This window comes from Chiloscyllium plagiosum, unplaced genomic scaffold (genome assembly GCF_037043375.1).
Source record: "Chiloscyllium plagiosum isolate Xiang-an unplaced genomic scaffold, Cpla_swu_hap1 HiC_scaffold_18, whole genome shotgun sequence".
Classification (NCBI taxonomy): Eukaryota; Metazoa; Chordata; class Chondrichthyes; order Orectolobiformes; family Hemiscylliidae; genus Chiloscyllium; species Chiloscyllium plagiosum.
Genome location: NW_028270156.1, coordinates 38,238,783 through 38,257,653, shown reverse-complemented (window position 1 = coordinate 38,257,653; position 18,871 = coordinate 38,238,783). Strand labels below are relative to the sequence as shown.

Below are 18,871 nucleotides of genomic sequence, written 5' to 3'. Positions count from 1 at the left end.
ATTCTGTATCCAGACAGCTAAGTTTCCCTGTAACCCATTCCTCCTGACCTTCTGAATGAGCCTACCATGGTGAACCTTATCAAATCAAAATGTGTAAAGGTGGAAAAATCCCCAGGACCTGATCAGGTGTACCCAAGAACTCTGTGGGAAGCTAGAGAAGTGTTGGCTGGGCCCCTTGCTGAGATATTTGTATCATCGATGGCCATAGGTGAGGTGCCAGAAAACTGGAGGTTGACTAATGTGGTGCCACTATTTAAGAAAGGTGATAAAGAAAATCCAGGGAACTATTGACTGGTGAGCCTAACATTGAAGGTGGACAAGTTGTTGGAGGGGATCCTGTGGACAGGATTTAAATGTAATTGAAAAGGCAAGGCCTGATTAGGGATAGTCAATATAGATTTGAGTATGGAAGATCGTGATCACGAACTTAATTGACTTTTTTAAAGAAGTAACGAAGGTGATTGGTGAGGGCAGAGTGGTGGATGTGATCTATATGAATTTCAGTAAGGCATTTGACAAGGTTCCACATGGAAGACTGATTAGCAAAGTTAGATCACATGGGATGCAGGGAGAACTAACCATTTGGATACAGAAACAGCTTGAAGGTGAAAGACAGAGGGTGGTGGTGGAGAACAGTTGTTTCTCAGACTGGAGGCCTGTGACCAGTAGTGTACCAGAAGGATTAGTGCTGGTCTACTGCTTTTTGACATTTATATAAATGATTTGGAGGTGAACATAAATTCTAAATTCTTGGAAGAGCAGAGTCTGATTAGAACAAGTCAACATGGATTTAGTAAAGGGAGGTCATGCCTGACAAACCTGTTGGAATATTTTGAAGAGGTAACAAGTAGGTTAGACCAGGGAAACCCAGTGGATGTGATCCATCTAGACTTTCAAAAGGCCTTTGATAAGGTGCCACACGGGAGGCTGCTGAGCAAGGTGAGGGCCCATGGTGTTCGAGGTGAGCTGCTGGGATGGATTGAGGATTGGCTGTCTAACAGAAGGCAGAGAGTTGGGATAAAAGGTTCTTTTTCAGAATGGCAGCCGGTGACGAGCGGTGTCCCGCCAGGTTCGGTGCTGGGGCCACAGCTGTTCGCATTATATATTAATGATTTGGATGAGGGAACCGGGGGCATTCTAGCGAAGTTTGCCGATGATACGAAGTTAGGTGGACAGGCAGGTAGTACTGAGGAAGTGGGGAGGCTACAGAAGGATCTAGACAGGTTGGGAGAGTGGCCCAGGAAATGGCTGATGGAATTTAACGTGAGCAAGTGCGAGGTATTGCACTTTGGCAAAAAGAATAAAAGCATAGACTACTTTCTAAATGGTGAGAAAATTAATAAAGCCAAAGCACAAAGGGATCTGGGAGTGCTAGTCGAGGATTCTCTAAAGGTAAACATGCAGGTTGAGTCCGTGATTAAGAAAGCGAATGCAATGTTGTCTCTTATCTCAAGAGGGTTGGAATATAAAAGCAGAGATGTACTACTAAGACTTTATAAAGCTCTGGTTAGGCCCCATTTGGAGTAGTGTGTCCAGTTTTGGCCCCCACACCTCAGGAAGGACATACTGGCAATGGAACGTATCCAGCGGAGATTCACACGGATGATCCCTGGAATGACAGGTCTAACATATGAGGAACGGCTGAGGATACTGGGATTGTATTCATTGGAGTTTAGAAGATTAAGGGGAGACTTAATAGAGACGTACAAAATAATACATGGCTTGGAAAAGGTGGATGCTAGGAAATTGTTTCCGTTAGACGAGGAGACTAGGACCCGTGGACACAACCTTAGAATTAGAGGGGGTCATTTCAGAACAGAAATGCGGAGACATTTCTTCAGCTAGAGAGTGGTGGGCCTGTGGAATTCATTACCATGGAGTGCAGTGGAAGCCGGGACGCTAAATGTCTTCAAGGCCGAGATTGATAGATTCTTGTTGTCTAGAGGAATTAAGGGCTACGGGGAGAACGCTGGTAAGTGGAGCTGAAATGCGCATCAGCCATGATTGAATGGCGGAGTGGACTCGATGGGCCGAATGGCCTTACTTCCACTCCTATGTCTTATGGTCTTATGGTCTTATAGGAAGAATGCTGACAAAGAGGCTACGGTCCGAAAGCTTGTGACATTAAATAAACCTGTAGGACTATAACCTGGTGTTGTGTGACTTCTGACATAGGAGGTATGGTTCGTAAGTTTTCAGGTGACACTAGGAAGGTGACCTCAGAGTACAAAGGAAGCTTGATCAGATGGGCACATGGGCTGAGGAGTGACAGATGGATTTTAATTTAGATAAATGGGAGGTCTGAATTTTGGAAAAGTAAACCAGGGCAGGACTTATGCACTTAATGGTAAGATCCTGATGAATATTATTGAACAAAGAGCCCTTTGAGTACAGTAGAGTTGGAGATAGACAAGATAGTGAAGAAGGCATTTGGTATGCTTTCCTTTATTGGTCAATACATTGAGTTAGGAGGTCATGTTGTGACTGCACAGGACATTGGTTTGGCCACTTTTGGAATATTGCATTCAAGTATGGTCTCCTTGCTATAGGAAGGATAGTGTGAAACTTGAAAGGGTTCATTGAAGATTTGAAAGAATGTTGCCAGGGTTGAAAGTTTTGAGCTAGAGGGAGAGGTTGAATAGATTGGGGCTATTTTCCTTAGAGTGTTGGAGGCTGAGAGGTTTTCCTTATAGACATTTATAATATCATGAGGGGTACAGGTGGGATGAATAGCCAGGGTCTTTTCCCTAAGGTGGGAGAGTCCAAAGCTAGAGGACACAGGTTTAAGGCAAAAGGAGCAAAATTTAAAAGGGGCCTAAGGGCAACTTTTTCATGCAGAGGGTGGTACATGCATGGAATGAACTGCCAGAAAATGTGGTAGAGGCTGGAACATTTACAACATTTAAAAGGCATCTGGATGGGCATATGAATAAGCAAGGGTTTAGAGAGATATGGGCCAAGGGTTGGCAAGTGGGAATGGATTACTTTAGGATGCCTGGTCGGCAATTAGACAAAAGGGTTTTTTTTCCGTTTTGTACAACTCTATGATTTTATGACTCACTAATATACTGAAATGATTAAAATCCTCTGGATTATACCAATTAAATTTCCCTACAAAAATATTCAATCTAAAGCTGTTTTCATATTGCTGTTTGTTTATTTCAGACTCTGGAAGATCAGTGCCTGTAAGCCAGGTTCCAGCATTTATTAAATCTTATTCCTCCTTTCCTGATAAACTGGGACAACAAGAATTGGATTTTACAGTGTAAACAAGGGTGAGCTGGACAATATCTACTGGTGCTGGATCGAAACCAAAGAAGGCTGAGCATTAAATGAGTTTAAGAAAGAAATATGAGTTAATATTTTGGTGCAATCCTTTATCAGAATTTCACTAAGAGTCCCGGCTGAAAGAGAAATCTCACTTTCAATGTTGTTTTGATCTGTTTAGCATTTTCTGTTTTGTGTTATGAAGAATCCTACTATTTCAACAGCTGCAGAGACTCGATGCGTATATTTTGAAAGGCATATTCAGGACATTTTTATCAACATTAAAGGGGAGTACTTTGTTTTCAAAGACAGTTGGTAGCCACTTTTAACAGTCCATGAATTCTCCTCTTCGTGATGAAGAGCTCATGCTCAAAACATTGACTCTCCGACTCATGGATGCTGCCTGACCAACTGTGCTTTTCCAGCACCACACTTTTCTACTCACTTTCATTGTTATCTTGTCAACACTTTTTAAAAAAAATCCTTATGGATTCAGTAATTTATGGCTAAATTTAATGAAAGGTTCAGCAAAGTGTACTTAATATGTTTAACTGCACACTTTTAAAAAAAGGTTCAACATAAGGTGAAACTACTCAGTAAATAATTATGTTCTGTACCGTCAAAATTTTTAGGAAGCAAAAGGTAGTGTGTGGAATCAAGTTGAATATCCAATTGAGTGATTACATTTTCACTCTTTGTTTCAATTATTATAATTTCCTGTTGCATTCATGAAGCATTCACTGGCATGGATTCTGAAAGAGTTTAGATTAGATTAGATTACTTACAATGTGGAAACAGGCCCTTCGGCCCAACAAGTCCACACCGACCCGCCGAAGCGCAACCCACCCAGACCCATTCCCCTAACACCAGGGGCAAATTAACTTGGCCATAAAGCAGGCATTTCTCCAAAAGTAAAATGAGTAAATGGGTGAGTGAAAATGGAGTGAAAACAACTTTTTACAAAAAGGCACATGAAGACTTTTTATTGAATAGCTCACCTATTCAATGATTCTCCATTATTTTTCCCTCCATTCACACACGTAATTGAACCCATTTTATACTGTCTCCTTCAGTCATATTTCAATGTTAACTTAATCAACAAATCTATTTCCTCTTTGGGAAAAAAAATCTGCCTATATTTCTTGTACATTTGCAATGTTAACATGTTTTATGTGTCTGAAACTTGACTGAAGGTAGTGAGATAGGGAGAAACTGTCCCCAGTTCAGGTGGAGCAGGAAGGGAACAAAGTGCCTCCCTGGTAGCATGTTGTCAATTAGACTCTCTGTCATTCTGCTGTTTTAACACATGAGAAGTTCAACATTGGTCATTTAAGTATCTGAATGTACTTGAGTCATGTCACAGAAGTGATGCAAGGTTCCTACTATTTCTCGAGGAAAAAGTGAGGTCTGCAGATGCTGGAGATCAAAGTTGAAACTTTATTGCTGGAACAGCACAGCAGGTCAGGCAGCATCCAGGGAACAGGAGATTCGACGTTTCGGGCACAGGCCCTTCTTCAGGAATGGAAGAGCCTGTGCCCGAAACGTCGAATCTCCTGTTCCCTGGATGCTGCCTGACCTGCTGTGCTGTTCCAGCAATAAAGTTTCAACTCCTACTATTTCTCCAATTGGCGGTGGCAGCTGGAGGTTTGCGTGGATGGAGGGGACAAAACCAACATTGCAGGAACTACATTCCATCCATAGGTTTTCAAACGTACAACACTGAATATTAATTGTAGCACTGAATGTTTTTGTTCCTCTGGACCCATAGTGCCTTACACTAGCTGCGATCAACTGAATCAATACAGAGCAGCGATTAGATTTAGGGCTTAAAACCTTTCTGGTTTTAACAATTCTGTACCACTGCATGCAGTGTAAATACATGTTTTAATATATGTAATGATGGGCATTACTTTGGGAAACTAAATAGAGTTTGGCCCAAACACATAACAGTGGTGGCAGTGAAAGAGATAAATAAAAACATCAAAGTCAACAGCTGAAGTCAAGAAGGAGTTCTTTTTTCCCTCTCAAGACTCATCAGGATGTTGGCGCATGTTGCAAGTGTAGGTGCAGCAGAGGACTGGAGAACATACCTGGAGTCCAAACAGACTTGGAGAATAGTGAGCACTGACCCAACACAACATGCAATGGGCCAAATATGGTTGCAGCTGCTGGAACAGCTCCAAAGGTCAGGCAAGGCGTTGAGGCTAGCCTGTCATTCCAAGAACCATTGAGTTCAACTAGTAAAGGCATATATTGGGGAATGAGCCTGGCCAGGTGATCAAACTTCACTGGGGAACTATTTTGAGAATAGTGATAATTTTTAAGATTGTTATAGGTAGTGATAAGACAGGTTGTCAGGTGAAAGTGCTGAATTGGGGAAGGCTAATTACAATAGTAATAGGTAAGAACTGGAAAAATTAGATTGGGGGTGGTTATCTGAGGATAAATCCGCATCTCACCCATAAGATCCTAAAGGCTAGTTCCTCAAAGTTGAGGACAGGTATGTTCCTGTGAGGAAGAAAAAGGAAGTCTATGTCAAGTTTAGGATATAGACAAGGCTCTTGAGGAATATAAAGGAAGCAGGAAATAATTTAAACAAAGAAGTAGGCTGGCTAAAAGGGGACAGAAACATCCTTGGCAAGTAGGATTAAGGAGAATCCCAAGGTATTTTATACATTTATTAGGAGCAAGAGGATAGCTTGGGAAAGGGTAGCTCTGCTCAAGGACAAAAAAGGGAATTTAAGTATGGAGCCAGAGGAAGTAGGTGAAGTCCTTAATGGGTACTTCATATTCATATTCACCAAGGAGAAGGACATGGATGATGGTAAGATTAGGGAAAGGTATGTTGATATTCTAGGGCATGTTGATATTAAGGAGGAGATGGTGTTGGGTAGATTGAAAAACATTAAGGTGGATAAACCCCAAGCTTGATTGAATCTATCCCTGGATACTTAGGGAGGCAAGTAAGCAGAAATCTTTGTATCTCTTTAGTCACAGACAAGGTGCCAGAAGACTGGAGAATAGCCAGTGCTGTTCTTTTGCTTAAGAAGGGAAACAGGGAAATCCAAAAAGCTATAAACCAGTGAACCTTACATCAGTGGTAGGAAAATAATTGGAGAACACTTTTAGGGTCAAAATTTATGCACATTTGGAAAGGAATGGACTTATTAGGAATAATCAGCATGGCTTTATGTGGGGAGATTGTAACTCTCAAATTTGGTTGAGATTTTTGAGGAAGTGACAAAGGTAATTGATGTGGGTAGGGCAGTAGCTGTTGTCCACATGGACTTAATTAAAGAATTTGACAAGGTCCTACATGGTCACCTGAGCATGAAGATTAAGTCACATGGGACTTGCGCTGAGTTAGTAAGTTGGATACAAAATTGGCTTGGTCATAGAAGGCAGAGGACAGTTGTGAAAGGGTATTTTTTTTTTAAGATTAGATTATTTGCAGTGTGGAAACAGGCCCTTCGGCCCAACAGGTCCACACCAACCCGCCGGAGCGCACTCACCCAGACCCATTCCCCTGCACCTAACACTACGGGCAATTTAGCATGGCCAATTCACCTAACCTGCACATTTTTGGACTGTGGGAGGAAACCGGAGCACCCAGAGGAAACCCACACAGACATGGGGAGAATGTGCAAGCGCCACACAGTCAGTCGCCTGACGCGGGAATTGAACCCGGGTCTCTGGTGCTGTGAGGTAGCAGTGCTAACCACTGTGCCACCGTGCTGCCCACTTTTTTTTTGAATTTTTAAAAAATTTTACCCAGCAAAAGCATTTTTAATCAAAGCTATCAGCTGTCATCTCCCTGAGCAATACTATTGACTACAGGCTGGCAGATGTGTCTTAGGGGAGCAAATTAATCCTTAAATCATGCATGACTAGAAGTATGTGACCAGTGTTGTTCTGCAAAAATCAACGATGGGACCACTGTTGTTTGATGTTGTTTGTAAAATATATAAATGATTTTAATAAAAATGTAAGTGGTCTGACTGGTAAGTTTTCAGGTGACATAAAATGACATTTGCGTGGCACGGTGGCACAGTGGTTAGCACTGCTGCCTCACAGCGCCAGAGACCCGGGTTCAATTCCCGCCTCAGGCAACTGTCTGTGTAGAGTTTGCACATTCTCCCCGTGTCTGCGTGGGTTTCCTCCGGGTGCTCCGGTTTCCTCCCACAGTCCAAAAATGTGCAGGTTAGGTGAATAGGCCATGCTAAATTGCCCATAGTGTTAGGTGAAGGGGTAAATATAGGGGAATGGGTCTGGGTGGATTGCTCTTCGGAGGGTCGGTGTGGACCTGTTGGGCCGAAGGGCCTGTTTCCATACTGTATGTAATTTAATCTAAAAAAAACTGGAGTTGCAGATATGAGAAAGGATACAGATCAGTTGGAAAGTTGGGTGGAGAGATGGCACATGGAGTTTAATCCAAACAAGTGTGAGGTGATGCATTTCAGGAGGTCAATTGCAAGAGCAAAGTTTACAGTAAATGGCAAGACTCTTAGGAGCATTCATATGCAGAAGAATCTTGGGGTGTAAGTCCACGGCTCCTTGAAAGTGATAACAAAAGTGGATAAGGTGGTGTATGGTATGTTTGCCTTTATTGGTCAGGCATTGAGTATAAATGTTGGCAAGTCATGTTGCAGCTGTATTAAACTTCAGTTAAGATGTAGGCATCTCCAAATCATAGGCTTTGGAGAGCATGCAAAAGTGATTTACCAGGATGTAGCTGAGACTGGAGTATATTAAAGAGAAATTGGACAATCCAAGGATTCTTGTTTGAGTGTCAGAGGCTGAGGGGGCGGCTTGATAGAAGTATAAAACATTATGAGGTGCAAAGATAGGGTGGATAGTTGTTTAGAATAGTATCATGGTTGGTGTAGACATAGTGGGCCAAAGGGCCTGTGCTGTGTTGTATTATCCTTTGGTATGGCATTAACACTAGAAATATTTCAGAGAACAATATCAAACACATTGAAAGACATGGAGGTGTAATATGCCACATGGATGGCACCAGTACATGGATCCACAAAAGAAGAATATGACTCAGAGAAAGAAAAGCTATTGAAGTCCTACACAATGAGCGTATCTAACACTGAATAAACATGCTAGTTTGTAAAATCGAGAATAACATTTCTTCGGCAAAGTATCCAACCTGTTAGAATCACAGTAAATCCTCAAAAAGCCAAGATCATTAAAAGATTCTCACTGCCTATGAATATCAGAGATCTTCAAAGATGTTTTGGGATGATGAATTAAGTTTTTAGAAAACATTGCAGACGTGAATGTACCTTGTAAGAGCTACTATGTCTGGAGCAACAACAGTGTCGGAACTTCAACAGGAGTTTGACAAAATCAAATAACTCCTGATCTCTTCAGAATGAAGAGGATAACATGATCTGCACCTACTGACCAGCTTTGAAACAGGATTAGGGACATCATGTTTCCAAAGATAGAAGGATGGAAAGCATAGCCCAGTCTATTGTGCCTCTCTATCATGCACTGAGACAGATTGATGTTAGGCCATAATTTTAAAAAGAAGTTTTGTGAATAAATTGGGGTATGTGAGAAAAATCTAGATTAAGTATTGGAGTTACAGCTTAAGATAGAAACCAATGGTATGCCGTTAGTCATTCTTCTGAACATGAAATAAACAACCAAGATACCACCCAGAATTTGATAGTTCAGGTTGGGGAAAATGAGACATGAATAAAATGCGTCAAGGGAAAGTACTAAATAATAGTAGAATTGCTGTCACAGATATCATCAAATGGAATGGCACAAATAGATTTAAACTTTATCGAAGAAGTTAAAACTTATAAATCAAAACATTCACCAGCTACAGAAAGAAAGCTCCAAGAGATGCAGGAAGCACAAAAATGACATGAAAAATGTATCCTGATCAAGAAATATGTCCAAAAGGAGGGCCAGATTACATACTTAGCAATCCAATAAGACATCTGTGCTTTGAATAGTGAAGACATCTCACTATTATCAACGAGTTGTTCAGCTTCAATGAGCGATTAGTAATACCAAGGGCTTGTTGAATCAAGAGTCTTCAGATGATTAAAGATTTTGGCCAAAACAAAAGTTAAACAAGTGATCAAGTATTTCTCAACTAACACAGGAGCTGATTGCTGCTGCATTCCTGTGTTCTGAACAGCCAAGAGAAACAAAAGAATAACACTCTGAGCATCTTCTTTTCCAAGTGAGTGTTTACAAATAGATTTACATATATTTAGAGGCAATATCCTTGCCACTGTCATAGACTATTAATTAAGACAGATTGGAGGACATCATCACACAAGTAGTGATGGAAACACTCAACAAAATAAAGGAAAAACTCAAAAGAACTTGGGGTGCTGGAAATCAGAAGCAAAAATAGAAATTGCTAGAAAAACTGGTAGCATCTGTGAAGAGAAAGCAAAGTTAACATTTCAGGCCCAGCCTCCGGAAGAAGCGTCATTGGACCTGAAATTAACTCTGCTTTCTCTCCACAAATGCTGCCAAATCTGCTGAGGTTTCCAAGCCACTTCATGCTTTTGTTTCTCAAGAAAGTATGCTCAACACAAGCTATTCCAAACAATGTAACATCAGACAGTGATCCAGGGTTTGCAAATGAGTATTTTAAGAGATTTGTGGATGAATATGATTTCGTTCCTGTACTAGTTCATCTCATTTTCCTTAAGCAAATGGAAATGTTGAACAAGGTGTGCATACAATAAAAGATAATATAAGAACAAAGATTTAAACGTTATAATATTAAACTGCAGATTATCATCACTACCTAAAAAGTTATCACCATTCAAGTTTTTGATGGGCAGATTGAGAACAATCAGGTATTTCTCAACCAACACAGGAACTGATTGCTACTGCATTCTGCATGGCAAGAGAAGTAAATATATAACATTCTGAGCATCACTATTTCCATCAGGCCAAGTGAGTGTTCACTAATACATTTAAATATATTTAGAGGCAATATCTTCATCACTATCATAGACTATTAATTAAGATGGATTGGAGAACATCATCTGTACACTCTTTTCAGAGGTTACAGCCCAACCTCACTGAGAATGACCATAATCAGTTGAAACAACGTAAGGAGAAGCAAAGAGATGCTCAGGTTTAAAATCTTAATAGAAGACACACAGCACAACATTTATCAGAGCTGTAGTTCAGTGAATGGATAAAAGATTAACACAAAAAAGATAATGATTATAGCAAAAAATACAACAACCAAGATCATATAGGGCTGAAATAAGGATTTGGAATCATAAGGAAAAATTATGATTCATTAATAACATTGAACAAGAAACCAAAATTTCTCAGGAGTGGAATACTCACAAGTGTAGTCTGCCCTAGACTAGAATCATGTCAGGGAGATTGGTTAAACCACCAGAGACTAACCTCTTGAAATATAAGACATTGTGGAGCTAGATTACTTACAGTGTGGAAACAGACCCTTCAGCCCAACAAGTCCACACCGACCCGCCGAAGCACAACCCACCCAGACCTATTCCTCACTTCACCTAACACTACAAGCAATTTAGCATGGCCAATTCACCTAACCTGCACATTTTTGGATTGTGAGAGGAAACCGCAGCACCCAGAGGAAACCCATGCAGACACAGAGAGAATGGGCAAACTCCACGCAGACAGTTGCCTGAGTCGGGAATTGAACCGGGTCTCTGGCGCTGTGAGGTAGCAGTGCGTGCCACTGTGCCACCGTGCCACCCACAGTTGCTTTCACAGTGTGTACCATGATTGCAAAGACTTGAGGAAAATGTAGAGAAATGTGATCATAACAGAAAAATATTTTAGCAAGTTTTGAGAAAATTTGTAGCTCAGATTGAGATTCTGGATGTAGGTTTGCTCACTGAGCTGGAAAGTTTGTTTTCAGACGTTTCATCACCATACTAGGTAACACCTTCAGTGAGCCTGACATGGCCCGCTTTCTATTTATGTGTTTAGGTTTCCTTGGGTTGGAGACATCATTCCCTGTGGTGACATTATTTCCTGTTCTTTCTCTCAGGTGATGGTATATGGGATCCAAGTCAATGTGTTTGTTGATAGAATTCCGGTTGGAATGTCATGCTTCTAGGAATTCTCATGTGTGTCTCAGGTAGTATTTGTTACATTTCTTGCAAGGTATTTTGTAAATGACATTAGTTTTATTTGTTATCTCTATAGGGTCTTTCAAGTTCATTAGCTGCTGTTTTAATGTGTTGGTGGGCTACCATGATGCCAAGAGGTTTAAGTCATATGGCAGTCATTTCCAAGATGTCTTTGATGTAGGGGAGAGTGGCTAGAATTTCTGGACGTGTTTCGTCTGCTTGTTGTAGTTTGTTGCTGAGAAATTGGCGGACTGTATAGGTGATTTTCCTCTGCTCTGCGTAGGTCCTCTGCACTGCACTGTGTGGTGGCTCATTGAAGTAATGTTCTCATGCAGCTTTGTTTATGGGTATTGGGATGATTGCCTCTGTAGTTCAATATTTGGTCAGTATATGTTGTGTTCCTGTAGATGCTGGTTTGAAGTTCCCCATTGAGTTGAGGGGTGCGTAGGTTAAGTTATTATATTATACCGCAGCACAACATCATGGGCCAAAGGGCCTGTTCTGTACTGTACTGTACATTTCTGTGTTCTATTGGCTGTTTGCTCTACTGCAACATATTGGAATGGCAGTTTGTTGATGTTTTCCTCCTCTTTAGTGAATTTTATGCTCAGATGTTTCTCAGCAACAAACACCAATAAGCAGACAAAACACGTCTAGAAACCCTAGCCACTTTCCCCTACATCTCGGAAATGACTGCCAGACAACTCAGAACCCTTGGCATCATGGTAGTCCACAAACTCACCAACACACTAAAATAGCAGCTAATGATCTTGAAAGACTCTATACAGACAACAAGCAAAACTAATGTCATTTACAAAATATCTTGCAAGAAATATAACAAATGCTACATTAGAAAAACAGGCAGAAAACTAGCCACCAGGGTACATGAACATCAACTAGCCATAAAATGACATGACCCTCTCTCACTAGTATCCTTATGTACTGATAAGGAAGGAGACCACTTCAATTGGGACAACATATCTATTCTAGGTCAAGCCAAACAGAGACACGCATGAGAATTCCTGGAAGCATGGCATTCCAAACGGAACTCTATCAACAAACACATTGACTTGGATCCCATTTACCACCCCCTGAGAAAAAGAATAGGAAATGACATCACCACAGGAAATGACATCACCAACCCAAGGAAACCTAAACACATAAATATAAAGCAGGTCATGACACCAGTGCTTTATCTAAAGGCTGATTGATGATGTTACCTAGTATGGTGATGAAGCATCTGAAAATGAACCTTCCAGCTCAGCAAGTAAACCTATATCCAGAAAAATATATAATGACAATGTATAATGATGTCTGAGTCACATGATTACATAGAGAGAATTGGAAGAAAGAAGGACCTTTAACTTAGTTCTAAGAGAATGCAGAAAGCTCGATGGAATCCAAGTGCATTACTTTTCAGACTAAACAGAATTAGACTCCATGCATTCACCAAAACAATAACAAGAGCAACCTCTTTGAACACATTCCCTTTAGTCATGTCATCAACATTCATCATTCACACAAGAGAGAAAACAACAGAATGTTGATGATAATGTTTGGTAAATATTCCATTTTTAAGAGGGCTCTCAAGATAATATTCACTCCTTAGGAATTTTGTTTGAATTAGGAATTCCTCAGAGTTGAAGTGGGAGCAGAGTAATTTGGTTGATAAGAGTTCTATGTAATAGGTATGTGCCATATGTGGTTTAATATGTTTGAAATAGACATGACCTGAGTTAAAGTATTTTATGCCACGTAATAGAAATGAGCAAAACATGGTCACTTATATGTAAAAGATTTCTTCCAGCAGTTGGGTATGTAAAACCATGAGCAGAATCAGAATCTACCAGAAATAATTTCTGGGTGAGAAGATGTTGTTTGATCTTTCTGCCTCACTGCTAAATGAGGATGTTAAGTGGCAATTAAGGACGCTCAATGGCTTCAGCCTGGCACAATTGGTATCACTACTGCAGGCAGGCCTGTCACTCTCCTGTGTTCCTGCTAGCTGCAATCCTGCAGATATTGAACAAATGGAATTTTGACTTTAAAATATCCTTCCATGGGCTTCAGCAGAACAAATGTTGAAGTGATGCCATGAAACTGTAGAAAGAGAAACTCCCATCCTAGGAACAGTGGAGTTAACTTTCTTGTCTCCAGAATTCTCTGTTTTTCTTTTCTTCTATTAAATCCATCCTTGGATCAGAGAATAAAGCAGATGGGAAGGAGAATGAGAATTTCAATACTCATTTTTCAAGAAACTGTGATCACTCATCTCCAAATGTGTTTCCTTTAAATCAGTTTATTTTTTGTCCAAGACTGGGCATCATAGGAACATAGGAACAGGAGTAGACTATTCTTCCCCTTGAGGAGAAAGTGAGGACTGCAGATGCTGGAGATCAGAGCTGAAAATGTGTTGCTGGAAAAGTGCAGAAGGTCAGGCAGCATCCAAGGAACAGGAGAATTGATGTTTCGGGCATAAGCACTTCTTCAGGAATCTGGCCTGAAGAAGGGCTTATGCCCGAAACGTCAATTTTCCTGTTCCTTGGATGCTGCCTGACCTGCTGCGCTTTTCCAGCAACACATTTTCAGCTCTATTCTTCCCCTTGAACCTGTTCCACAATTCAACGTGATCCGTGACCTAACTCCATAGACCTACCTTTGGTCCATATCCATCAGTAATTTTCTTGAACAAAAAAATTGAATATCTCATATTTAAAATTAACAACAGATTCGGCATCCAGTGCCATTTGTGGAAGAAAGTTCCAAACATTAACCAACTTTTGTCTGTAGAGCTATTTCTCACATCTCTCAATGTTCTAGTCTTAATTTTTAGACAATACCCTCTCGTTCTAGAATTGTCAACCAGTAGAAATAGTTTATATACCCTACCTTTACCTGTTAGTATCTTGAAGACTTTGATCAGATCATCCCTTAACCTTCTAAATTGTAATGTTACATTCAAGCCTTCATCCCAAGAACCAAGCACTGTCAGAAGCTGCAATTTCCAGTTCGCCAATATGAAAGAATTCCAAGGAAATAACAAGCAAACTCAACCTACAAGTAGTCCTCTTGGAAAAAAACAAGAACTCTGAGATTAATGCCTCAGGCAGAGGGGACTTGAAGATATCCAAGAGGAACTTAGGGAGAAATACAGACTAATTATACTTCAAGGATAGCCATTGAGCATGTGTGAAAGGGAGGATGTTAAAGTACAGTCAGATCACAGGGAACTGGAGCCTGGGTCTGCAGAGCTCCAGATAAGATATCCTCCCTTATCATTTTCTGTATACAATTAATTTCAATAAAACCTTTTGTTAGATCTAACATTACCGGCAGCTTGTGACCTCAGAAATGGGGTGGTGTGGAGTGAGGGAACCTAGATGATTGAGTTCATCAGGAAGAGGCTTCCTGCTGGGATACAAACCCCTACTTATGCTTCTGACCCCGTTCTCCTTTCTCTATACAGTCCCCAACTCAAAGAGCCCTCTCCAGTCACTTCACTATGTCCTAGGTCCTCCACAATCATTAAACATTGTGCTCTTCTGCCAGCAACCATAGTCTTCCAGTGGTAATGCTGATCGAAAGAGCTGCCAGCCTCTAATTGGATGGTAACTTTAACTGGGTTCGACTTTTGACTCTTAGGTCTTGATTCCAGGGCCAGCCCACTAGTGGCTGCACCCCCACCAGATTGACATGTAGCTCTGTAAGCTTTCCCTGACAGAGGTAGGTTGGGTATCTTGCTGGTTCTGCAGCTGACTGATGAGGCCCTTGAATGCCTTAACAAGATTATGCCCCAGGACCATCAAGTTTTTTGTGTTGTTTGAAACAAAAATTATGAAAGCAACATGCACTCTCGCCACTATACTTTATTGTGACTTAACAGAACTGAAAAATAAAAGAAGCGATAATAAAGCCACTTTCCATAGATCTTGACAGCACATATTGGTTGTAACAATATGGTGTTCCACAACAGTAAAATATTATTATTGTTCAACAGTGCTTGCACCCAATGTTTAATCATAATATCCATACAATAATAACATAGAAATGGCATAGTTTGACCACCAGCGCATTAGTTATAATCTAATGAACACACACCTACTAGTTTGTACAAACATTCTGGCAGTTCATCTAAACACAACACTTAAGACTGCATCATTATTCTAAGATCTTACAAGGTAATTTCATTTCCAGCTGGCATAAGTTTAAAGTTTGTCTAATGTAAAGTAAATTAAACTCTTTTATGAGGTTCGTTAGAAAATGGAAAATGACTGCATCGCAAGTATGAGGCATATGTCAGAAGGCATGGTAATGGAGATGCTCAGTTGCTGAAACACAGTGAGATTTATTATGTGTTTTTAAGTCTCATTTTTCCATCTACCATAGGATACTTCAATTTGATGAGACTAATGTATGTGTTGAAGTTACTTCCATTCCTGTTAGTGTGCTAAATGCACAGGACCTTAATGCTTATGTTAACTTAGGTTCATAAGTAAATCAGCCATAAATAAAATAGAGAGAATGTTGAGATGAGATATTTCGTTACACTAATGTTTTGAAAGGTCTTTTAAGAAGCTACATTCTACACTACAGTAATTTTTCATAGCAGCTGGAAATAAGCTTTAACAAACTGAAACAGGCGAAAAGAAGCATTTTAAATAAAGACCATCGCTCCTTGTAGCTGTCATCTTGTGACAAATAATAGACACTAAACCAACTTCCTTATACCTTGTTTTAGGAAAATGTTATATCTTCTGTCAATTCTCTTTTAGCTCACTTTTTAAGTTTACTTGGTAACATTGTGTGTTTTAATAAACAGATGACAACAAACAGGCTTTAAAGTTACGATCACATCTTTGTGTCAAATCATAGTGGTTTTTGTTTTAGAAAAAAGGAAAGAATTATCCCAATGCACAGCATGTCCTGAACCAGGAGCTAGAGTCTAAGATTGTAGGGTAGGCCATTTAGTACTGAGATGATGAGACATTTCTTTACCAGAGAGTGGTAAGCCTATGAAATTCTCAGTGTAAATAGCCACACAAAGTGATTGAAGCTAAACATTGATTGTATGAAAGAAGGAGTTAAGTGTAGTTTTTAGGGCTAAAGGAATCAAAGGGTATGGAAGAAAGCAGGAATGGGGTATTGAGTTTGATGATCAGCCATTTTCATACTGAACAGCAGAGCAAACTCAAAGGGTCCAATGGCCTACCCCTGCTCTTATTTTCTATGTTTCTATGAGTAGTTGTCCAGTGTAATTGGCTGAAACTATTTAATTAGATGATCAACACAACACAAACTTACAGTCCCTCGAAATATGGTAAAATAAGTGCTCAAAGTCACATGGCATTCCTTGTCAGTATTTTCCTTCTTCAGATGGAAGGTGGACCAGATGTCAAAGATGAGTTCCCTAAACCTTTGGCTACATAATGGGATAGTGCTTTCACAACTTTTTTGAGATCAATGCAATCCATGCCAATTGTTTGCTTGTCCTCTGGTACTCGTGAAATATCCTTAATTGTCATTGGCTGTCAAATTAACCACTGTATTATATAGAAATGGCTGCTTCTTAACAAACCTTACAAATTATCTGTGCATTTGTCATGAATGGTTTATTGTCATGAACTGTGTTCACAAACTCCCAAAATCTAACAATTGTATTAAAAGTCTGAGGGTATGGATGCTATTGGAATTTAAAATATAAATACAAGTGCAGTTAACATCAGCACACATGCTGTCTTTCTCTCCCTCCTGATCTTTAGTATTCAAATCAAGTCCAAACGATATAAACAAGTTGCCATAGGACTGATGTCAATTCTGTAGCTACTGGTATCAGAAGGATAGCTCCAGTGTATTTTCAACTTCAGTAAATTATTAGACATTCATTAATCCGATTGAGATCAGTTAAAATAATATCAGAGTGTTATCACAAGATCAAAGTTTCTTGAACATCATCTAAACCCCAAAGTAACATTTGTACCTTAAATTCACAGAGAGCTTTCTTTATTATATGTTTTTCGATCACTTTTTTTAAAGCAGGACTACGCTGCTAGCACAGGAAAATTTCAGTTTAAATGTCCCACTGACATTGGATAAAGTCAGTTATAAATGTTTTGATGCATGACCTTAAAGTGTCCTCAATTTTAGAAGGAAAATAAGTTTGTTAATTTTGACTTGAAGATTATTGAAAATGTCTAGTTTCAATAGTCCAGAGGATGGTCAGGAGCAAATTATTTTTACTGACACCCCAAATATTAATTGTTGTTCTAAAGGTGCCAATTCCAAGTAACAAAGCACTTTCAATAAAAAGAGTGATTGGGAGAAATATATTTTGTTTGAATTGCTCAAATTACCCCCATGGTTTCAGTGCTCAGCTTCCCATTGACAAAACTGTCAATGGTATTTGCTGGTACAAAGCATTTTCACTCTCTTGTTCTTCATATTAAGGACCAATAAAAGATGTTTTTTCTGTGTGAGAAGCCATTGCAATCTCACCCTTTGCTGACTTCTGTGGTTCACAAAAACAATGTTATATAATCACAAAGGCTAAATTTGCTTGGCTATAATGTCCAAATGCAGGCTGTCTTGAGGAGAGAACAGAATTGAAAAGTGTGGCACTGGAAAAGCACAGCAGGTAATGTAGCATCCAAGGAGCAGGAGAGTCGATATTTCAGACATAAGCCCTTCATCATTCCTGAATGCCCGAAATGTAGACTCTACTGGACCTTGAATGCTGTCTGATCTGCTGTGCTTTTCCAGTGCTACACTTTTCGACTCTGACTCTTCAATATCTGCAGTCCTCACTTTCTTCTCCTTGAGGAGAAAACAGTCTGCCAGGAAAGCCTACCACTCCAGCACTGCCCACCATGGAGGTTTTGCCTCCCTGATCAAGCAAGGAAAGAAAGGATGCCAACATCCATTCATAACCCTTCCAATATGGCAACCCATTTATGTTCTCCCTTTCACAATTGATACTACCAACGAACAGACCTACCATCTTAAGGGTGTATTCAGTGTTCTTGGTGAATAGATGAAATAGCAGAGGATGAAGCAGATGACACAGTAGTTGACACCTATCTTCTCATGAATGTTATTTTGTTTAGGCATTTATTCTGTGTTCAAAAGAAAGTATCAATCTGCAAGTTCTTTACTCCCTTTAAGTATGATCTGCTACTGGAGCTGAAGTGATAGTTCCAACGGCAAGACTGACTCTGGTTTCCTTCAGAGCAGTTGTAGATTCCCAACAGTCTCACTTCATACAGAATAAATTCTGACCCAACAAGGTGAGCCAGGATTAAGGACAGAATTGGGACAACAGGCATATGTCCCTCCTTCTCCAATGCCACTCCTCCTCTTGATAGAGGTCCAACTTCATAGTTAACACAGGGCTGTTCCAAAAGTGTGAAGATCGAGTTAAACTGTTCAACACTGAATTCCCCTTGGTCAATTTGGATTTGATTAGCTCCCAATGGCATCATATGATTAAAAAA

General features: G+C 40.0%; 1 protein-coding gene across 1 annotated transcript in view; it reads left to right on the top strand.

Annotated features, from left to right (window-relative positions):
• LOC122557782 (ethanolamine kinase 1-like) overlaps window positions 1–3,317 on the top strand; it is a 507,497-nt gene extending 504,180 nt beyond the window's left edge. The window contains exon 8 of the mRNA XM_043705802.2: window positions 3,166–3,317. Coding sequence (XP_043561737.1) covers window positions 3,166–3,211 — 46 coding nt within the window. The 3' untranslated portion in view covers window positions 3,212–3,317. The remainder of the gene's footprint in view (window positions 1–3,165) is intronic.
• Window positions 3,318–18,871: the final 15,554 nt, after the last annotated feature.